General features: G+C 43.9%; 2 protein-coding genes across 2 annotated transcripts in view; one reads left to right on the top strand and one right to left on the bottom strand.

Annotated features, from left to right (window-relative positions):
- The window catches only part of LOC115573677 (NACHT, LRR and PYD domains-containing protein 3-like), a 249,496-nt gene that overhangs the window by 45,971 nt on the left and 179,506 nt on the right, over positions 1-24,019 (top strand). The gene's annotated exons all lie outside the window — the stretch shown is intronic.
- On the bottom strand, positions 11,983-18,095 carry LOC115577800 (rRNA biogenesis protein RRP36-like). Its single transcript, XM_030410710.1, has 9 exons — positions 17,653-18,095; positions 16,241-16,638; positions 14,480-14,936; positions 14,154-14,289; positions 13,910-13,976; positions 13,708-13,812; positions 13,550-13,627; positions 13,346-13,463; positions 11,983-13,093 (listed from the first exon to the last, which is right to left on the bottom strand). Exons 1-9 carry the CDS (start codon positions 17,822-17,824, stop codon positions 12,957-12,959), a joined length of 1,668 nt encoding a protein of 555 aa, XP_030266570.1. The 5' UTR covers positions 17,825-18,095; the 3' UTR covers positions 11,983-12,956.

Genomic DNA, 24,019 nt, shown 5'->3' with positions numbered 1-24,019 from the left:
AAAAAGCTTCAGATCAGCTGATGTTGTCTTTTGCGGTTTGATGCAGTCGTTTGAGGAATTTTCTCAGCGTGCGAAGTGGAAACCTTGGCGAAGCTCCATCGCCGGCTCGTCTCCGTTCTTTCAGGCATCTGCAGCGTCCCCGATCGGGTCACACGGTACCGAAGAGCTGTCGGCCCACAGCAGGACGCCGCGAGTCACAAACCTCTGCTGGTTTCCTTTTTTATATTTCTTACAGAAGTTTGGTCTCTGCTGATAAACATCTTTACTGTAACTCAGACTGATCCCTCAAAAAAAGAAACACAATGAACACAAATCTGTTCGTTCCACCATCAGAACACCAAACGTTCTGTCTTTGCTTCGTTATGAAACGCCAGCGAGACGATAACGATCCCCAGCGGAGCCGCGAGTAACTTAATGTAACAGCTGGAAGGAAACCGGGTCGGCCCAGACATGAAACTAACGTCGGTGTTCTGCTCTGACTCAGAGACACTGATGACATAAATCTACATGTTGGATTCATCGATCATTCATCGTCTCCGACTGTCTGACAGGCGACGACTGAATGAAGAACGACGTCCTGAAGGAGGTTCAGGTGTGAACATCAGTGCCAGGTTCTGACCTCAGATGACCCAAACTGTCAGTGCAGAGGAGAAGACGACAGACTGACGGACAGGACTTGATTCTGACCTGGAGCACAGACGGCTCTGGATGAGGTCATCCGCTGGACCAGAACCAGAACCGTCTTTGAGGTTCCCACCGACCCACACACACCTTCCTGACTCCTCCAGCAGGCTGCAGACGAGCGGAGGGATAAACACGTTAACTTAATAAAAGGAGAGAATCGACCTTCTGTCCTCCCCGAGGCTGTGAATCCTTCCCAGAATGCACCGCGGCTGCAGACACAAGCGCTCCCTCTGTGTCGGCGTTCCCACCGTCAGGAATCACATGATGGACGACCGCGTGGGAACCGAGCGCTGCAGACACACCAACACATGAACGACCCGAACGCAGCACAGACGGGCTCAGTGTGCTGCTGCCGAGGCGCCATTCAGCAAGGCACCGACCCACACCACCCACACCCGACAGGAACCTTCTGTCAGAGAACTCACAGGGTTTATTGGGTTGATACGGTCCTTCTGTTGTGAACAGAACGTCTCTTTCACTCTGTCTCATATACGTCTACTGCAGAGATACAGTTCTGTGAGTTCTGCTCATCAACCAGGAGGTTCTGAACACTGATTCTCTCTGGATCATCAGGTCAGGACTCATCACCAGCTGCAGAGAGCGCGACAACTGAGAGAAAGACAAAGACAGAACCAGAGACAGAACCAGTAACAGAACCAGTGACAGAACCAGAGACAGAACATAAGACAGAACACGAAACAGAAAGAGTAACAGAACCAGAGTCAGAACAAGTGATAACCAGAAACAGAACCAAAGACAGAACAAGAAACAGAACCAGAGACAGAACAAGTAACAGAACCATGGACAAAACCAGAGACCGAACATGATACGGAACATGATACAGAACCAGAGACAGAACAAGTAACAGAACCGTAGACAGAACTCGGGATAAACACGCTGACCTCTTTGGCTGTTGCAGCTGTTGTCTCCTGTCCGGGTCAGGCGGACCACCTGACCACCTGTCCGGGTCCCGGACAGGAGACAACAGCTGCAACATCCAAAGTGGACTAAAGTGGAACACGGCGCCACAGATCGTCAGATGCTGCTTCATACGTGGCGTTTTAATTTTCAGGGCCCAAAGCAGCGTTTGTCAAGTGAACGACCAACCAGAACCTCACAAAAGTTTAACGCTTTATGCTAAAACTGTTGTCGTGTCACCGGCTCCTCAGAACCGCTGAATAACAGAACCAGAGGGAGAACAGAACAATGAACCCGTCACGGATTATTTACTTTGTTTAATAAAGAATCCACATGAAAAGAGTCGACCCAGCGTTTCTACTGACGGACAGAACTTTAAAGTTCTGACTCGTCACTCCTGAAGCTGTTAGAAACATTTCACTTCTTTGCAACAGAAAAAAAACCCAATTTTCCCTGTTTTCCACAGAGACTCAGAGCAGAACCAACAGGACCGTCTGCTAATTAACACCAGATGTGCCTCTGAAATCTGCACACACACACACACACACACACACACACACACACACACACACACACTGTTACTAATGTGTGTCACAGACAATCACTTAACAGCGACTGTGTTCACATCCAGGAAAAGAAAACTCAGAGGGGAAGACATCCGTTGTGTAAATGTCAGGCGGCTGCAGGAGGAGAATGAAGGCTGCTCATGTTTTATTTGGGTCAAGTTGTCGTGTACCGACTCTATTAGAACAGTCTACACGGGTCAGAATATTTCTCACACCAGCAGGTTTTTGGTTCCTGAAGTTGACCTGAGACACGAGAGTGATTCTCTCATTTTGATTTGTAGAGATTCTGTCGAGGTGTAAATATCAAGCATGCTGACCCGGTTCCAGGGCTGATGCTCGGCTGAAGCTGGACCGAGTGCCACAGCTGTGCACACCCGAACACCTCACCTAATCCGGCACCGGGTCAGGTTCTGTATCTGAGTCTAATGGCCGAGTTCGATCTCAGCTGCAGGAAGAAGTTTTAAGGCTGCTGGACGAAGCACACGGTGCGACACAGAAACTGCAGGTTTGGAAACAACACAACGTTTTAGCCGACACCCTAAAAACTCAAGGAATACAAGCAGCTGTTTCCTGTCCGGCCCGGTCCAGCCAGGCAGCGGGTCAAACACATGACACCAAGAACTTTTACATTTAAAGCTCGTCGCTCACGAGGGTTTAAAACAATCCTCAGTCACAAAGAACCAGAGTATTTTGTGGGGTTGTGGGAGAATAATCTTTTACAAACTGCTTTGTGTCCCCGATCAGTAAAGACCAGAACAACCAGGCCCAGCATGGACGCCGGGTTCTGAGATACATGACAAACAGAAAACCTACAATCTGTGGATGGATAGCGTGACCACAGACTCATTAACTGTTCCTACAGACGCAGTTTCATCATTTATACAGCAACATGAATCAACACAGTCGACAGGATGAAATGTTGAGAGTCTGCAAACTACTGACAACAGTTCAGGACTTAGTTCAACCTTTCTAAACATGAAACCAGAGAATATCTGAAACAGTCAGAGAGAGTCAGTGCTGATCCAGACCTCCTGGAGGAATACACACCTGGAGTCTCATCAGGTTCTGTTCTGAACCGACGGGAGCAGAACTCAGATTCTCTTCACTCCTGCTGATCAGCCTGACTGCAGCAGTGATCCGGACCTGACCTCCAGGGTTCTGTTCTGCTGACTGGAGCTGGAGGGGAAACCAGAACCAGAACCAGAGCCTCTGCTGAGTGCTGAGTTTAGTCAAGAGGATGAATTCAAAGAATTTTTGGTGAATGCACCTTAAAGTAATCCTGAACACCGTTACACAACAGCTGCTGATTAAAATCTCAGACGAGGTTCAAAAGTTTCCTTCTCGTAACGTTTCATCTCGGCTTCCTTCCTCCCTTCCTTCCTTCCTTCCTTCCTTCCTTCCTCGCTCTGACTCTCCTGAAGTCATAGGAACGCAGCGTCACCTCGAGGACACTTGTGGATTTCTGTGGTTTGAACATTGTTGGAAACATTTGTGATACTGTGAGAACAGAACTCAACGACATGAAGCACAAAGAAGAACAAAGGTCCAGTTGTTTTTACGTTGACACACTTTATTCATACACCAGCTTTAAGTTTAAAGGAGTCCACATCGTCCACAGTCGAGGGGTTCTAATGCTGTTTAGAGATTTCATATCTTTCAGGAGACCTCGGGACATCTCCAGCTCCAGAACCAGGTATTTTCACCTCAACCAAGTGGTTTTTGGGTCTAAATCTGGCGCTGACTCGTCAGCCGCAGCATTAATAAGTTTCAACATATCTGTGGTTCTGTAGAAACATTCAGCGCCAACATTCTTCCTGGGTTTTCATTTCACATGACGAACGTAATGTCCACATCCTGAAGTTTGTCCCGAGGAGCTGCACGTCTGGATCAAGTGTTTCTTTTTTTTGCTGCTCGACAGAACAGAACCGGTGATTCGGGGCATCCCTGTCCGGCACCGCAGACAAGTCTGTAAGTGGAGGAGATGGCCGGGGGGGCTGTGGGATTCCTGCAGGATAGAAATTTGTGAGAGTTCTGGGACAGGCCCGGGAAGAGAGCCAGAGGTTTTGGGTGGTGCTGGTGGTGGTGAAAGAGGAGGAGGAGGAGGACTGGCTCTGATCCCAACAGAACCGCTCTCATTCATCGAACATGAATCAGCCCGGAGCGATTCTCTCTCACAGGATGTTCACAGCACACTCAGAACAGAACAAAGACTTTAAACCCGTTTCTCTGACGGACCTTTACTCTCTTAAAGCCCGTCTCACAGCCGGGCTTTAAGAGGACTGGGTGAGTGTCGGTGCTGCTCGGTCCACACATCAGTGATCCTGTCAGCTTTTATTCTGAGGAGGGAAAAAGTGAAACCACAATACTGCAGTTAGGTGGTTTTTCCACGACAACAGCAAACACAGTAAAGACGGAGGGTGAGGAGGCATCACAGCACCGAGCGGGACCGAGCAGAACCGAGCGGCACCGAGGAGCACCCAGCAGAATACAGGCCTGACTGTCTGAGGAGAAGTATTAACCGGGCCGGTCCATGAGACTCTCGCTCGGTTCTCGGTAGCTCACTTTGTCTCTTCTTCTTCTTCTGTTTTGTTTTTTTTTGGTGTTTTCTTTTTCTCTCATGGTTCTGAGAACAAGAACACAGTTTTTATTTTTTATCGTTTAAATTCTTCTTCTTCTTCTGTTTAATATTCACAGTGACTCGTGTGTATCTGGTCATTAATCACACATTCACATCAACATGATAGAAAAACTTACTGTGGAACCTGTCGTCTAATTAAAACACTCACATCAACATTTAAGGCTTGTTCTTCTAATCTCTCTGACCTGACGGGCTGATGATCGGACTGTGAATACTCACAGAGACATTAAGTGTTGTCCTGTCACTCTGGACCACATCAACATCCAGACACCTCTACACACACACAGACACACACACAGTGCAGGAGGATGCTGGATTATTCAAACCTTCACATTCAGAGTCTTCACAGCAGAATAAAGCTGCATTTTGAAAAGGTCAACGATCCTCTGAGGACGTCACGTCAGCTGACAGGAGGACGACTCGCTTTGACCCATCTGGACCTGCTGGGACCTGCCGGGACCGGAGTTTACCCAGGAGGCTCTGGGAACAACAGCAAGTGATGAGGATGTGACAGTCAGACAGCAGAGCAGTAAACTGGACCATCTGTATCTGAGTCCTCTGACTGACTTATATATTTATTCAATATTCTAAATCTTTGCTCTGATGGAGCCGGAGTTTAACGAGGTGTTAAAACTGTAGAGAGAAGCTTTTACCTGACCCACAGTGCACTTCTTCTCCTCCTCCTCCTCCTCCTTCTTCTTCTTCTTCTTCAGGTCACTTAGCAGACTGACCTCTGACCTCCTGTCAGCAAAAACCTTTTAAAAAACTTCAATTTCCTCCTCAGCTCTGACATCATCATCTCCTCAGCTCGTCTGTCAGTGGTTGCTGTGGAAACCTCTGTTGTACACAACATGACACACACACACACACACACACTCAGTGTAATGTTAGACCTCGTACAGTACCTGGATCTGGTCCTCTGTGAGCTCAGCGAGGCTCCGGGCTCTTAAACTCTTTGGTTAGTAAACTTTCCTCTGGTAAACCTCAGCGCTCTCTCCTCGACCTCCGCGGTTCACCACCCAGAATCCTCTCTGTCAGATCGCCTCGAGGTGAAGGAGCTCCGGCTGGATCTAATAACGGGTCGCAGATTGTGTTGAGGTTCGTCTGACAGGACGACAGAAACTCCAGCAGAGTGAATGTGCAGCAGCAGCTCACACAGTGAGTCCAACACATCATCCTCGTGTCTGAGGAGGCTTCTGTAAATGATCCTGACCCAGAGGATTCACCACATACGTCTCTCTCTCAGGAACTACGTCGACTCTGTAAGTGTTGCTCCTGGTTTACGTATGACTGCTCCTCTGACCACTTCAGTCAGGAGAGGCTGCTCTCGCTCTGGTTTTTAAAAATGGCGCTCACCTGCATATTTAGCTGGTGAGGTAAGAATCACACCTGAAGATGAGTGAAGCACAACACGCTCCTCCTCTTTCATTAAAAGATCCCAATCAGAACAATTGCTGAATTGCATCAAAATAACACTTTGCAATGAAAAAACAGTCTGAAGTTCCATCACTGTGGTGGAGCTATGCTAGCAGTTTCCCCCTGCTTCCAGTCTTTGTGCTAAGCTAAGCTAATCAGCACCCAGACAGAGCCGAATATTTCTTTGGGGGAACTTTCATCTCCGGCAGTCTTCACGTACTGAAGTTTTGTGCAGGTTGACACACATTGACTGGTCTGAGCTGCAGGTCGACGGTCTGCTGGACCTCATCAGCTGCAGAGTTTCACTCGGAGCTTCGACTCTCCAAATGCGTATAAAGAAGCAGATTTATGAGGCCTGCAGGGAGACGGGGGGTTTCCCACGACTCTGTGGATGTGTTTCACACTCAGCGCTGCCAGAACCAGGACACACCCGGTCTCCACACACTCCTGTTCAAGTGAAGTCCTGGAAACAAACGTTCAGATAAGAAGATGACGTTCACTAAGTCCAGAACAATCACAGCTACAAGAAGCAATCCATAAAAACAATTACAGAGCTTTAATACGACGTGTTAAAGTCTTTTCCCAGGGCTCAGTGTGTGTGTGTGTGTGTGTCTGTCGAGTGTTGTTTAACACACACTGTCACTGGAAACTAGAAGATGTTGTGATCTTCTTCCAGAACACCAGAACTTTCTTTGTCTCCTCTTCTGTTTTTATCAGATGAACATCCTTCTTACTGCGTTTGCCTCATATCCATCCTAACAGAGATGAAAACAAACCAGTACCCTCCAGAACTCCCTCGGGGGCTCCTGAGAGACCCTGGAGCCCAATTAGAGAAGATTTAGGGACATGGTGCCTCGACTGTGCTTCAGTTTATGCAGAGCACTTTGCTCTTTTACAGTTACAGCTAAAAGTCCGGAGGAGAATCAAGTTATTAAAGTTCTGCAGAGAAAAGGAACGAGTACTTCACAAGGAAACTAAATATTTTGTGGGGATAATTTACACTGTGGGAGAATAATCTTTTACAAACTGCTTTGTGTCCCCGATCAGTAAAGACCAGAACAACTAGGCCCAGCGTGGACGCCAGGTTCTGAGCGCGTGATGGAAAGAAAACCTACAATCTGTGGATCAATAGCGTGACCACAGACTCATTAGCTGTTCCTACAGACGCAGTTTCATCGTTTATACAGCAACATGAATCAACACAGTCGACAGGATGACATGTTGAGAGTCTACAAACCACTGACAACAGTTCAGGACTTAGTTCAACCTTTCTAAACATGAAACCAGAAGATGTTTTAGACAGTATAGTCAGAGAGAGCCGGTGCTGATCCAGACCTCCTAGAGGAGTAAACACCTGGAGTCTCATCAGGTTCTGTTCTGATCCGACAGGAGCAGAACTCAGAGGTTCTCTTCACTCCTGTTGATCAGCCTGACTGCAGCAGTGATCTGGACCTGACCTCCAGGTTCTGTTCTGCTGACTGCTGACTGGAGCTGGAGGGGAAATGGACTTTACTTCATGAACGTAACGTTACAGAGAGGAGACAGAGAACCAGAACCAGAACCAGAGGCTATAAATTTAAACACACACACTGGCTTCACTGCTGCTGATGACGTTCACAGATGAGCTAATGTGTTACCCAGTGAAACATCACCTCGAGGAAACTTTGGTTTGTAAACATTTGTGATAATGTGAGAATGAAGGTCAAGTCGTTTTCCGACATTTCAAACAGGAATCTTGCATGTTGTAGTTTTAAAGTTGACCTGAGTGAGTCTGGTCCGATGTGTCAGAGCGGGTCGGTGCTGAGTCTCAGATTAAACCTGTTATATTCATATCGCTCCCGGCTCACGCGGCACTAACACGGATTAAACCGGCAGCTTTTCATCAGCGGCGATGGCTCTGACACTGTCGGCATTCACAGCTCCTCTCACACAGAGCTGCATGTGGCTGACTGGCTGCTCTCTATTCAGCCCGCCGCTAATTAATTGTTACACTCCAGTGAAAAGGCAGCTCGTAATCTGCAGAACAATGGCCGACAAATAGAGCGGAGAGCTCGACCACGCTGCCAGCAGCCGCCGCCTTCAGCAGCTCGCTGCCAGCTGCGGCGGCACTCGGCTTTTCAACCATCAACTCCTCTTATGAAGTGCTGAAGGACTCACATTGTCTCTCCGCCCTCCTCCCAAAGAAAACAGTCACTAAAGTCTCATTTGTTGCCACTTCTCCATGGCGGGCGTGGCATTCGATGGAGCCCTTGTGTGTCGGTAAAAGGATTATGAGGGCTTAATTGAGTGTGCTAATTGACGGGACAGTGAATGTGGCTGAATGGAGCTGAGGGGCAGATGTGGTGTGAAACCCCTGGCTCTTTCTAAAGAATACAAATCAGCAGTAGAGATCTTTTCTCCACTCTCTATTACACTCAATTATCCCTTTCACACGGCGAGCAGGGGGCAGAGCCAACAGATGGTTTCCACGGCAAGAGCTGTATGGAGGCCGGCACTGCCTCTCCGGGCAGCTTTTCTTCAGGAGTGATGGGCTTTTTATTGGTTATTCATGACGCTCACGGTCTCAGCGAGGAACAAAAGGGGGCAGTTACAACCGCCATGAAGCGGAAAAGAGAGCGGACGGAGGGTCGGGTACGATCCCGGCGAGCCGTCCGTTACGCTTAAAAACTGTAGAGAAAGGAGAGTGAGAGCTGTGGAGGGCGTGTTCACCTGGGGAGGAGGGCGACGACCGTCTGTCCGCCGCCATTTCAAGTCGAGAACAATGATGTCGTTCATCTCAGGCTCCGCCCACCAGAATATCTTGAGAAAGTCCTGTTTCACCTGAGAGGAAGAAGGCAGCGTTCAAGAACCTCACGTAGCGCAAGACGTCGTCTGTCAGGGTCAAATTATAACCAGAAATATTGATTTCTCCATTCTGAATGTTTAAAAATGACGCAGTGCTTCAACAGTATCAGAGGAGGAAAGTAACAAAGTATAAATATTTCTTCTCTCTACATCTGAACTTTCTCCTCCTCACAGCTTCAGAACAGCCTTGTTACTTTAGTTTGTTCATTTAGGTGAATTATGGATTATTTTCATATCACGCACAGCAGACGCAGCGAGACGAGACAAAGATATAAAAGACACAAGAAGCCGTAAACAGATAGAGAGGGAGACTGGAATGTGGAGAAAAGGCGTGCTAGTGTCTCGTATCTGCAGAGAGTTTCTGATTTTCTCTCTTTGTTGCTGCTCGGGACGCTTTACCAACCCAACATGTGTCTATTTAACGTCCTGGGAATGAGACTCAACAATCAACTGTCTTTGTGGTGCATTCAGGAACAGCCGGGACAAATCCTACTGATTATAGTCTTATTTATTAATATGATGGAGCTTCAGTTAACTTCACCAAAAATGTCCTCCAGAGGGAGACTTGTTACTCTGATACTCTGAGTACATGTCAGAGCCTGTAATCTATTAATTTACTGTAATAAAGAAGCTGTATCAGTACTTTTACTTTTACAGGAGTAAAGAAGCTGTATCAGTACTTTTACGGGAGTACAGAAGCTGTATCAGTACTTTTACAGGAGTAAAGAAGCTGTATCAGCACTTCTACTTTTACAGGAGTAAAAAAGCTGTATCAGTACTTTTAATTTTACAGGAGTAAAGAAGCTGTATCAGTACTTTTACGGGAGTAAAGAAGCTGTATCGGTACTTTTACAGGAGTAAAGAAGCTGTATCAGTATTTTTACTTTTACAGGAGTAAAGAAGCTGAATCAGTACTTTTACTTTACGTGAGTAAAGAAGCTGTATCAGTACTTTTACTTTACAGGAGTAAAGAAGCTGTATCAGTACTTATACTTTTACAGGAGTAAAGAAGCTGTATCAGTACTTTTACTTTTATGGGAGTAAAGAAGCTGTATCAGTACTTTTACTTTTACAGGAGTAAAGAAGCTGTATCAGTACTTTTACAGGAGTAAAGAAGCTGTATCAGTACTTCTACTTTTACAGGAGTAAAGAAATTGTATCCATATCTGAAGTTTTACTTTTACCAGAGTCTGAACATCTCCTGGAGTCCACGTATACCTTAAAGAAAGAGAAGTTATCACTGTGGATTTTCACTTTACTTCACTTCGTAACATGAGTTGGCACTCGTTCACACATTGTTCTTGTTTCAATCAAACCAGGTCAAAACTAGTGTTTTATTTTGACATTAACTTTACAAAAGTACAAAGCTCTGAATCGAGGACCGTACGTTCTTGTACGCTGATGGTTTATCGTTCTGTCATCAGTTAGCAGCAGCATGTAATGATCAATAATACTGTCAATATCTTTATGGACACAAACTGGCAAAGTGTCATGTGTGAGATCTAAATATTAAACCTTCAAACTTTCCAGGATTGTTGGAAAGTTTGAGGTTTCTTTTAAATGAGAGCAACACTGGATCAAAACTTTAAACATGTGGGACAAAAAGTGTCCAATAAGATCGACACCCACACCCACACACACACACACTTGTATAACTTTTATCACAGCAGCAACACAAAGGAGGAGTTGGAGGGTGATGAATGGTTGGGGGTTGAATGGGTTGTATTAGCTCATGAATATAAGGACCCGTGTTATTGCCCCCTCTGTATTATTGCCCCCCCATGTGTGGCCCCCACCTTGTCCTCCATTGTGTGACGGAGGGGGTTGTGAGGATGAATGCAGCCTGTCAGACAGCAGAGAAAACAGGACTGAGGCTCTGTGTTCTCGTTATCCTCTGCTAATTGACTTTTAGAGACTCGAGGGGCCTCGAGAGGATGGAGACACACAGAGACACATGACACCTGTTGCAGGTTAATATCAACTGGTTCTGAGTGATTCTTCAGTCCACAGAACAGTTCTGGAGCTTCACAGTAAAACAGAGATGCAGCATTCTGCTAAACAACTGAAGCAGCTGGAGAATTGATTTAAAACAGAGAAACAACCACAGAAAATAACAAGATAAATGCTCCGAAAGTCCATTAAAAGTTAGCAGAATTAGCTGTTAGCAGTGAAGCTGTGGATGTGCAGATAACTCTTACTGGATCACTGTGGTACTGAACAGAATTTAAAACGTGATGTTTCTAAGGCAGGTTCTGCACATGTGAGGAGAGTGTTTCATGTGGATTCCTCCAAACAACCAAAGAAACATTAGATGTCTCCAAACAGCTCGTCTGCTGTGATGAATCACACGTTTGTTTTAACTACAACAAACTGACACTTGGTTAACCTGGACGATGAAGCTCAGAGGTGATTCAAAAGGTAACTGTTACCTTGCAGCCAATCAGAACTGAGCACTCGATATAAAACAGGTCCAGTTTAAAGTGTTTCTATCAGCTTCATCAGTGTTGCATTTAAATGTCCAAGTCTTCGGGATTATTAATAACGTGTCTGTTAAAAACATGGTTTGTCTCCACATTTCCTATTAAACACTCTGTTTTCAGGTTTCTGTGTGGATTTAAATATTTTTACTGGCTGCTTCATTTTTTTGTGAACTATATATTCATTATATTAACATTGTGCCAATGAACCCAGAGGCTGGTGGATGCAGTGCAGCGACCCCTGCTGCCCACAGAACCACACTGCAGTTCTGATCCAACAGCTCATCACACGTCTGTCTTTAGTACAACTTATTTGCTGTGCATTATAGGTAATGATGGCTCCCAGAATTCTCAAACTTACCAGATATTTTACATTAACTATGTCAGAAATCAGTATATATAATGTATTGTCTGTAATTAATTGATTCTTATTTGTTTATAATAATCAGATCACTGGATTTTATTTAAACAAACATCCAACAATACAACCAGGGAGAAAAAAAAACAGATTGTTTCATCCTCAAATGTCTTGTTTTGTTCACAACACCAATTAATACAATATATAAAACACAAGTATTCACAATGATGGTGGTTCTCTCGTCATTTTAAGGCTCAGACTTCCTGCTGATGTGACCCAGAAATGTTGTGTTTGTGATGTAAATCAGGATTAAGAGACATTTTTCAGACAGATTCTGCAATTCACACCAATTAAAACAACCTGTAATGCAGCAAAAAATGTCCCAGAAGATGAACTGTGACTGCTCGAATCAGTCACGCTACAAAAACCTGCATTTAGACCAGAGAAGTCTGAACTGTGGCGACTCGTTTAAACCCTGAATCACGTTTCTGTGTTAAAGTACAAACAGAGAGGAGCTGGTCTGAGATCGTCGGATGAATTTTAGCATTTATTTGTTAGATTTTCCCAAAAACTGGTCAACAAATCTCTGCCAGCAGACATTTCTACACCGTCCTGATGATGACGCACGATTTGATGCATTTTTTGTGAATGTGTTGGAAAAGCTGCAAAACTACACAGCAGAACAAACAAAAAAACTTACATCAGAATCCAAAATAACACGTATTTAAGTAATAGATGATGTACTTTATACATCAGGTAAACACCGGCAGCACTGACACGGATCATCAGGAGGCTTCAGTGTTTGGTTTCCTGTCTGAACACATGAAGACGGACAAGGCTCAAAGATCCAGGAAAGGAAAATAAGTCCTTGAACGCTCCTGAACGTTGGGATGTCCGAGGGTCACTGAACTCACCAACGATTGGTTAAAGACAAATATAGAAGCTCTTCATCACCTCAGACAAACAGCTCCACCTGCAGGCCCACTCGGCTCATTACAGGCTGGATGTTCTGAAGGTCCAACAGCAGCTCTCAGCATTAGGAGTCCCTGAACACCTCACACAGCCTGTTTGGGCAGCTTCCTGCGGTCCTTGCCGGCGTTCCTCTTCCTCTTCTTGCTCAGGAAGTTCTCCAGCTTGCCGCTCTTCTTCAGCTCCTCGTATTTCTCAGCCAGCTGCAGCTTCTTCTTCTCGGCTGCAGGACGACAACAGAGAGGAGAGAGAAAGATTACAACAACCGTCGGAAGGTTTCAATGTTTGGTCTCCAAACTGTCAGAATATAGTTTTAAAACATGGAAATTAAAGCTGAAAGTAAATCTCATTTGTTTTATTTATCAATCAGCTGCAAAATGTCTGTTTGGACCAGAGGACTCAAAGTTCAAAGGTTTTCTATTTCAATAAGACAAAATATTTCCTTCACGTTTGTGAGGACAGAACTCGCTCTTACAGTTCTTGAGGAAGAACGGCCGTGCGCCCTGATTGGCTCGCTCCCTCTGCAGCCTCTTGAAGTGCAGCTCTCTCTCTCTCTGCTGCTCTCGGCTCGTCCTCGCTCGCTCCTGGTTCTCCTGCAGAGGAACAGTCAGTCCGTCAGCAACGTCTCCACATTCAATCATTCAACCTTTATTCATTTGTCTCATCAACACTCTCTCACCATCCTCTTCAGCAGGAACTGCAGTTTCTCCGTCCTCTTGTGGTTGTTCTTCGTCTTGTGCAGCTGCTTCTGGACGACCTGCAGACAAACGGCGTGATTAAAACCAGCTTCTACAGCAGAGCAGCGCCTCAGATCAGTCCCATCTGAACTCCTCTCACCTCCTTCTCTCTGTGTTTGATGTCATTGATGAATTTAAACGTCTTCTCAAAAATCTCCGGCTTGTATTCTCCCGACAGGTCGTCAAATCGAGGATCTCTGAACATCTGAGCGAAGACAACACACAGAAACAGAATCAGCTCGAGTGTTCGGAGCAGCAGAGAGGAACAGACTCGCTGTCGCCGGCAGGTTTTCTTTACTCACCGGCTTCCTGACGGAGACGACCTGACGGAGGAACGGAGCCGGTCTCTTGGCTGAAATCTCCATCGGCCTGAAGACACAAACACACACTCGGTGAGTCGTCGAGGCAGAGCAGCCGTTTGTCCTTCTAGGTCTCTGTTTTCGTGCTATTGTCTCATTCTGCCATCAGAAACCAGAAGCTGAACTATCTGAATTTGATGCATCATACAGCCTTCCCCGTGCAGTCACCTGCCCGTCAGAAGCTCACCTGTTCTTGTTCAGTCGTTTCTTCTTCTTGCAGGACTTTTGGCTCTTGTCGCCGCCGTAAGCGACCTCGTTGTAAACTTTGGTTCCAACTTTGTTCTGCAGCTTCAGAATGTCCTCAAAGGACATGTTGGAGAGCTCTGAGAGGAGAGAACACAGAGAACTCAGCTGTGACTCAACTTTTATTATCATCACTGTTTAAATACATTCATTTAAAAATGTGCTCGGTGGTTCTGATGCAGCATGAAATCTGAGAAGTTACACAGAGATGTAACGGGAAAGATCAAGGATTGTTCATGTAGCTTCACTGACAATATTCTACCAACTCACCCGTCTTCATGTCTTCTCTCGTCTGGATCGCACTGCTGCCACCAGCCTCCTCTGGGTCTTCATCATCATCATCATCATCATCATCATCAGAAACTGAGGCTTCACTGTCTCCATCTTTCTCCCATTCACCCTCCTCCTCTTCACCACCATCAGACTCTTCTTCACCAGCATCTGATCCCTCCTCCACCTCTTCTTCTTCACCACTATCAGACTCTTCTTCATCATCATCATCATCATCACCACCACTTAATTCCTCCTCTTCCTCCCCCTCATGGTGCTGCTCTCCCTCCTCCTCAGCTCCTCCTCCTCTTCCTCTTCTCTCAGTGAGCAGGATGAAGTTCTTCTCCACATCAGAGTCTTCGTCACTGCTGCTCTCCACCGTGTGTTTCTTCCTGGAGGCTGTCGGCTGCTGTCGCTGCTTCTCGTCTTCCATCGTCTCTGCGTTTGTGGGAATCAGCTGTGAAAACAACAAGGAAGTGTTAGAGCCGATGTTGGTGGACATGCTGTGAAAACAGCACGTGGTGACATGTTTAGAAGCTGTTGAAGAGAGAAGAGTTGAATTTGTTTTACATCAAACAACAAAAAGTCCCTAAGGTTTGATTTTACTGTCCTCCCTAAAGAGTGAACAGCAGTCAGAGAGGTCTGAGGCTTCAGGTCGTCCACTGAGCCATGCAGTCGATACAAGTCCGTCTGTGTCAAACACCTCGTCACAGGTGAGTTAATGATGTCACTGAGTGATGTCATGTGAGCCGAGTGTGTCTGTAGATGGAAGCAAATCTAAGAAGAGTCTTTGTAAAGTTGAACTACAGATTTTACTGTGAAGGAATAAGGGCCGGCCTTAAAACAGCTGTTTTTAAAATGGAGTTTGGCTGAGCAATGAGTCAGTGGACAGTGGCTGTAAAATAAAAAAAACATAAACTGAGCAGATTTATTGTGATGTTCATCTTGTTCAGAACCTTTTCTGACCCAGTTGGCTCCATTTTGGTTCTGGTGCCGTGTTGATGAGATGATGTAGTTCACTGAGCTTTAACACAAAACTACAACAAACTGACAAACAACATGTGTGAGACTTTGACCAGTTCAGACCGGATCAGTACTTTACATCTCTCTCACTACAAAACTGTTTGATCAATAAAGTCCATGAGGGGAACAGGAAGGGGCGGGGCTTCAGCTCTTATTGTGGAAACCTGCACTCGTTTCTAACGGACCTCCGAAGTTCTGTTTCATCTGTGTCCTTCTGTTTGTTGGTTTGTCAGCAGGATTACACAAAAACTACTCAACAGATTTCCACCAAACTAAGATGTCGAATCCGACTCATCTCCACGCGGTCTGAAGTGACGTCTCACGACTGCGGCCGACCCTTAACGACCATCCGTCTGATCCTCAAACAATTACGTGTTGCAAATCATTACTCAGCTCACGTCTGTGCAGGAAACCTGCTGCTTCATAATAAAAGCTTTTAAATGACGGGGGGCTTTTATTGTGAAGAAGTTGTAGAAAACTAAATGCCACTTTGTTAGCGGTGATTCTGTCTGTTGGTAAGACCAAAGTTAAAATACCGGCACCTGTACGATAAGGCAGAGGGTGTACTTCTCTTTAGCTTAGAGACCAGCACACCATCCCCACAATGTTGAGTCAAACTGAGTGAAGCGAGGCCGGCAGCTGTAGAAGAAAACAAGTGTTGGATTCTGATCAAACAGTCCACTGTGTCTCTGTGAATGTCTCCGTCGTGTCTCCAGTGTTTCCTTCCACATCACTTACAGGTTCTTCGTGGCTTTGCAGTGAGTTTAAACATGACTGAGGTTCTCTGGTGTCATCACAGCTGTCATTGTTCTCTGGTCCAGAGGGCGACGTCTTGTCTGGAGTAAAGTTCCTGGCTGGTTCTGGTCCTCCACAGTCCTCTCTATCAGCTTCTGTTTTCAGGAGTTCTGCATCTCTGTTCTCTTCAGTTTGGCTGCTCTGATGAAGCAGTGAGGGCTGAAGTCTGTCTTCATCCTCCTCTACAGTCTTCACGGTGACGGGAGTGTCCTCCGGCGCTCTCTGCTGTTCTTCTCTAACGTGTTGCAGTTCTGGTGGTTCTGACTCGGTCTCCAGACGTGGACTCCTCTCCTGCAGCTCAGGGGGAACCACTGCTTCTCTCACCAAATGCTGCTGGACGACTGTGGAGAATAATTACACACATACATGTTAGAAAACTGTCATTTCCTTTTAACATTTGCATGTCAGCTAACATCATCTGTGTCGCTGACAGTCTGGAGACGACGCAGTGATGCAGTGATTATAAAACAGACAGCAGAAACAGCTGATCAGTCGTGTGAGCTGAACGTTCACTACGTCAGAGATTATTCTGCAAACATGGACTCAGCTCCACCTCAAAGGAGCGTAGGAACATTTTTGTGAATTAGAGGAAATTTCCATAAAATCTTTTGTGTAATATTCTTCAAAATGCTGAAGATGTTTGTGACGTTACACGATGTTAATGGACACACAATCCAGCATTTCACCCCTCCACATTTATATAGTGCATTCATTCATAACCTGCATATTACTTTATGTACAAATTGTATGTATAACTCTACATCCCTCTTCTACAGACTGATCCACTGTGCATGTGCCAACACAGATCAACTGGTTCTCAGCAGTTTAAGCAGACAAACAACACGTGAAGTGTATTAAAGTAGAAATGATGGATATTCTTTTCTTGAGAGAGAGCAGAGGAGATGCTCTGAAATACGTCCTGTTATTTATAAATTGTAAAGTTGAGCATGCTACAATAAACAGCAACTTTTCCCCACATATAGCAACAAACCACATTTAAAAAACATGTGAAATTTAAAATGTTATTTTGACCAGATTTACAGCAATGTTTGTGAACTTTGTGATCTTTAAAAGTCTAAAGTTTACTTCTCTTGTAAAAATATATAGTCAATGTTAAATCTAAATGTTAAATTGAAATAAATGCTAAATGTTAAAACTAAATCTTAATGTCAAATGTTGAATATAAATATAAGATTTTAATCTCAATGATCAATATTAAATCTAAATGTTAAATTTAATTCTAAATGCTAAATGTTAAATATACATGTGTGGGTGAAGCAAAATATTTTGCTGATGTGCAAAAATTCACGTTGCCTGTCACCGGAAGTACCAAAATAAAGGTGACGCTGACCCACCTGCTCTGTGGAGCCGGACTGTGGGCCTGAACGCAGCGTCCATCAGTCCGTGTTGTCGGCGGACTTCCTCCTCGTACTCCGCCATCGTTCTCTCCACCAGCTCAAAGATCTCTTCAGCGGCCGCAGAGAGTCGCTGCTTCACAAAAGCTCTCAGTTTTTGGACTTTAGACATGTTTGCAGACGCACAGCAGCAGCTTTTCCTCCACAAACTCAGAAGAAAACACGTTGGTCGGCTCACAGGAAGTGACGTACAAATAACGCGCCGAGCAGCGAAGAACAGACTTGTAAAGTACAGATTTAGTAACAGAGCATTTTCTGAATCCTAGCTCACAACTTGATGCACAAATGCAGCGTTTAGTAAAGATATTAAAGGTTATTAATAATACTTGAATTCGGTGTAACGATGTTTATTTGTGAGCATGTTTTAGAGTATCATTAAGGCTGTTTACCTTTAGAAAGCGGCGTTAAAAGTGAAATATAGTCTTTCTTTGTCCGTCATTCACATGCCGAATTAACAATTACATCGTAATGACACATAACAGCTTTCATTACGACTCGTGTTAACAATATGCCTTTACTTTGAGGCGGAAACATTTTAAACCTGAAGATTTTTCAGTTCAGTTCGGCATGACGTCTCCTCGAAGCGACAGTCTTGACAACTCTCGGACATTTTGAGGAGCTAGCTAACATGTCCTCGGCTCAGCGGGGACACGAGTGTCCGTACAGACTCACTCTGCAGCGGGTCAGAGACACTAAAGGTGTTAATACCTGGTATCAAGTTGTTACTGAAGTCCTGTTCTGTGGAGCTCCATCATCCACGTGCGTCCATGTCGGCTGCAGCTAGCTCTGGTAGCTTAACAAGGCATTTCCGGTTTCAAAATAAAGGTTTCGCAAAAGTGTTCGATGGGTTTTGACAAGAAAAAGAGCAAATGTTCGAAAGTTTTATCAATTTACACGTTTTACACAGGCGTCTGCTACGACTTATCACCGTCCCGGGTCCAGTTAGGCAATGCGTAACACAACTGTTATTTTACACTGCTCTTATTTTGTTATTTTGTTAACATTTTTTTTTGGTATAGATAGCTGAAGCCCCGCCCCTTCCGGTTCCCCTCATGGACCTTATTGATAAAGACAGATGATAAGGTACTGATCCGGTCTGAACTGGGTCAGAATCTCACACATGATGTTGGTCAGTTTGTTGTCATTAAAGTCAAACCACATGTAGTTTAGTGTTAAAGCTCAGTGAAACAAAACGTCTCATCAACACAGCTCCAGAACCAACATGGAGCCAACTGGATCAGAAACATGAAAAAAAGCTTCTAAACAAGACAATTATGTAGTTCACTGAGCGGTTTAACACAAAACTACATAAGATTTAAATTTATTTACAACAAACTCAACAGAAAACAGAGATGAGTTCCAGAATGACACAAGTTTCCAAATGCAAAATTCCAGTATAATGTTATAACTTCATCATTTTATCCTGTTAGACATTTGTGCAAAATTTTGTCCTAAACATCACATTAATTGTTTAGTTTTGGTCAAAAAACCTTCATATTCGGGTCAAACTGAACATACGTACATACGATGGACGGACAACCGGCACACATGACGCCTCCGCCCACAACTATCGCCAGTGTGGAGGTTTAATCATTAACTTCAGATTCAAACACAACCATGTTTTAATCTAAAAGAAACAATGATATTAACTCAGATAACAGTTCTGGAGCTTTACAGTAAAACGGAGTTGCAGCATTCTGCTGAACAACTGAAGCAGCCGAGACTTGGTTTAAAACAGGAAACAACCAGAGAAACATCAGATGTCTCCATACAGCTCGTGTGCTGTGATGTCTGTCATGTAAAGTGATGTGAAAAGACGTTATTTCAATCAGGAGAGACACGTGAATGAGAAAGTGAAATGTTTATTCTTACAGATAATGTGAGATGATGAAGTGTTGACAGAAAGTCTTTGGCTCTTGGACTCTACAGGGAGATTTTGTAATGGAGGTCCGTCTGCACGTAGCAGCGGCTCTATCCACTCATATACACATATTTACACATAATAACTCAAAGAAGACAAATGACAAACTTCAATGATGAATGACACATCAACAAAATACAACCTTTCTGAATAAAGACCATCATTATGATTATCTATATGCATGTGTGTGTGCAGCCTGATTTCATTGTATATACAGGCGGATTGTTGTGAGAAAACAATCAGATCACAAAGTTCAGAAAACTGAAATCTGAACGTTCAAAACAGATTTAAAGAGATTTAAAACCACTGATGTGCAGCACATTGACCAAGAAGAGACAAAACAACTGAACCATTTCTGTTACTGTCATTTACAGAGAGAGAGAGAGAGTGTGTGTGTGTGTGTGTGTGTGTGTGTGTGTGTGTGTGTTTGTGTGTGTGTGTGTGTGTGTGTGTGAGACAGTGCACACAGTTTGTGTGTATGTGTATGTTCATTGTTGAAAATGACTGGCCTGTGGTTTTAGTACTGTATGAGTCCATTTCTGTCATTATCATGTTGGTGTGTGACATTTACAGTCAATCTGGCTGTGTGTGTGTGTTTGTTCAACTCTGCACAAAGACAACGTTAAACATTTATATAACAATTATTTCGGGTGAATTATATACTTTTCTCTTATCTTTGTGTACGTCTGTGTCTTACATGTGTGTACTGTCACTCCTACAAAAAGCATGTGAGTCACCTGGAGAGATACAAAAACCTCACTGCACCTTCTTTGAAGAGGACGTCGGTCTCACATGAAGGCCCATCCAAGCAGCATAAACTGTGGGAAACCAAGCTAGAGTCCTACCTGGCCTACCCAAATGATACCATGGATGTCTTGAAATCTTAACAGTCTGTAACGTGTCACTGAAGCTCAACACACCTCTACCTGCCTCAGCTGCCTGTGAGAGGCTTTTTAGCACTGCAGGACTGATTTTCAGATCCAAAAGGGCATGCCTTGATTCAAAGACCTTTGAGAACCAGCTTCTGCCGAGGCTAAATAAAAGATTTTTGGATTCCTGTAGAGTTGGGGTGTTTTTTGTTGTTTATTTTCAGAGCCTAGACTCACAGAGTAGTTTAGTCCTTAGCCTTTTTCTTTGCCTCCTGTGGAGTAATTTTTTGTTTATCCATTTTTGCCTTAAGGTTTTTGCCTCTGTGTTTTGGATTGTGCGTTTGTTTCATAGTAGTTTCCTTGTATGCCTAGAATAGGAGACATTTTTATACCCTGTTTGTTTGTCACTCTGTCTAAGAGAAAATAAGAATATTCAGAATAAAAGCCTGCCTTAACTGCTCCTACTCTGCATCTGAGTCCTCTTTAAAGCTCAGGCCTTACACTACACCTGTAGTGGACTAGTGGGGTAAAATGTAAAGATTTTTGGTTAAAGGGTTCAAGATGTGAATCAAAAATTTTAGCACTGTCCAAATTATGCTGAAATGAATATTACACATTTATGAATGATTACCAAGAATATACTGCCTCACACGGGGCACCATATGACATGTTTCATACTTCATTAATGGGGGCTTTTTGATGACATTTGCTATCAATAATAATTAATGATTATCAGTGATGAGAGTGATCTATCAGCCACCAGGAGGGGCTGTGTTGGTGTATCCAGTGCTCAGTTCCTTCAGACTGAAGCACAGACTGACTTTATCACAGAGGTGGAAGAAGTAGCCAATCAAATCCTTTACTTCTGTATCCATAGCAACACGACAGCACAGTAGAATAATACATGAAATGAGTAAATGCAGACAATGGTTTGTTGTTCATACAGAATGTCTTCAAAGCTCATGAGGAGCCTGAGTTGAGGATTATTCTTGACTTTGGACAGTTTGACACAAACAAATAATAAATAATGTCCTGTACATGAATGAATAAATATGAGTTTCATCATGTTTTCTATGATCACTCTGTCTCTCAGCAGCTGTTACTGTTTGCTGCAGTGACCTGTTGTGTTTGTGTCGGTGGGAAAGCGTCAGCTGCTGCTGCTCTCTTTTCTGAAAGAGAGAAAAAACTATCACCACTAGACATTTGAAGGTGGGAACGCCGACGGCTGCCTGATCAGAAGAACAATCAGACATGGAGGCTGCACCAACACATCAAAGCGTTTTCACAAGAAGGAAATTAATGAGTGACAGAAGCAGTTGACGCTCAGTCCTTCAGCATCCGGAACGACTACAAATGTTTCTACATCCATCTGCACACCGACAGAAAGACTCCCTCTCCAGATCCAATACTGTCATTAACACCAGAATCATGATCCTATTTAATGTTTAGGGGAATTGTTGGTGGTTTAATGACATGAAGTCTGGTTTACAAACCAGATTTGACACATTACTGTGCATTAAAAGGTGCAATACGTAAGAATTAATCTCCTTGAATTCATTTTCCCAACAAATAGACAGCAGCATGACGCCAGTCACTGTTACTGTTGTCAGCTGTCTATTTTGTAAATACCCATGTCTGTAGCTAATGTTAGCTTGGTTAGATGTGCAGCTATCCAAACTTCCAGGGGAGTGTTGGTGTTTAAACAGCAGAGAGAGAGGTTTTCAGGCCTGCAGCTAGCTGGTTAGCATGCTAACTTCAGTAGATATCTCTTCAACAAAATAAAACATGACATCACAACTTCACATTCACATTCTGTTAAAATATGTAATACATTTTTTTATGTTTTGAACTTAAATTCTTACATATTGCACCTTAAAAGATGATTCTGATGATGTAGAATGACAATTTCGCCTTGAACACCAAAGTTACTTACCTGGCAGAAGTTTAATGCGGACCATTAAAGTTGAACAACGCCTGACTGTATGACTTTGGCTAAAGCCAATTAACATAAATGGTGGGCAGCAAGGAGGGGTGCGTGGTGCGTGATCTCTGTGATGTCTGTATCTGTGTGAATCTGCTGCCTCCTGCTGGTCACTCTGCAGTCTGACACTCTGCTGCTACTCACCAGCTCACATCAACCACTTCCTGTTACTGACCGAGGAACCTGAAGAAGAAGGAAGGCTCATCACGTCACTGGATCTCTGGTGTCAGACTGTGGTGACGGCTGTATTGAAGTCTATGAGATGATGGAGAAACACAGTAAAACACGCAGAAGAGGAGCTCAGAGGACTGATAGAGCTTCATCACATGGTGCAACAGCCACCACCTGAAGCTCAACATCAGTCAGACCCAGGAGGTGGTGCTTGAAGGGACAGAGCTGTTGGTCCTGAGGAGACTCAGATCATTGAGGGTTTGTTTGAAGAAATATGTTTCTTTGTATGTGTAAAACATGCTGTATATGTTTCTGAAGCATGATGTATTTGTTTGATTGGTACATTTGTTATTTGCAAAACAAAATGCATTAGTTTGTGATGGATGCTTTGCATTTGCAGACCACACTGAGTTTGTTTGTGAATCATTGTGCATGAGTAAAACACGTTTGTGTGTTTGAGAGGTTTTGGCATGATTCTAACTCCATACTATTGGCTCTAAAATTAACAGCTTCTTTGCACTAAATACTTATGAAACTAGTGCATGGATCAGATGGGAAGCATTTAAAGCATTCATCAGGGAAGAGATTATTAGTTACACCACCTATAAAACAAAACATTACAAAATGGAAATGGAAAATTTGGAAAATCAAATCAAAATATTGGAAAATGACATATATGCAAAAGATGACCATTTAAAACAAAATTAACTGATTATATTGAGAGCTGAATATAATAAAATGTCCACGGATAAAAGCGCCAAAAGTTTAATGTGAAACAAGGCTATCATGATCAAGGAGAGAAGGCTGTAAAACTTTTAGCCTGGAGAATAAAAAAACAGCAAACTGACTGAGCAATAAATAGTATTAGGACACCGCAAGGGACTCTAACAATAGATCCGCTAGAAATAAATCCATGTTTCAAAGATTTTTATGAATCCCTATATAAATCAGAATGCAACCCAGCGTCGGATGCGCAGGAAACATTTCTCGATCAGCTTCAGTTTCAGTCATTATCTGATGACTTGTTATTTGTATGGTTTTCTTATATGTAAAAACTCAATAAAATATTGTATAAAAAAAAAGACAGATTTAAAACCACTGATGTGCAGCACATTGACCAAGAAGAGACAAAACAACTGAACCATTTATGTTACTGGGATTTACAGAGAGAGAGAGTGTGTGTGTGTGTGGTTGTTGTCACGATACCAAAATTATGACTTCGGTATGATACCTGCCTAAAATTTGCTAACCTGCAGCTCTTTGATCTCTTTGAACAAGTCTGCATGTCTGTCAGCTAGATGTTTCGCCAAGTTGGACGTGTTGGCTCCCTTGGTTTACAGAAAGGCTTTGTGGTGTCAGTGGGCT

This window comes from Sparus aurata, chromosome 1 (genome assembly GCF_900880675.1).
Source record: "Sparus aurata chromosome 1, fSpaAur1.1, whole genome shotgun sequence".
NCBI lineage: Eukaryota > Metazoa > Chordata > Actinopteri > Spariformes > Sparidae > Sparus > Sparus aurata.
The sequence above is the reverse complement of the archived record's forward strand: the minus strand, read 5'-3'. Positions and strand labels throughout refer to the sequence as shown.

Excerpts from the sequence above, each read along its gene's own strand:
- LOC115577800 (XM_030410710.1), bottom strand. The coding sequence starts at position 17,824 with ATGTCTAAAGTCCAAAAACTGAGAGCTTTTGTGAAGCAGCGACTCTCT. Across the intron at positions 13,628-13,707 it reads TCAAACACAGAGAGAAGGAG|GTCGTCCAGAAGCAGCTGCA; the intron begins GTGAGAGGAGTT and ends GTTTGTCTGCAG. Across the intron at positions 13,464-13,549 it reads AGTTCCTGCTGAAGAGGATG|GAGAACCAGGAGCGAGCGAG; the intron begins GTGAGAGAGTGT and ends GTTCCTCTGCAG.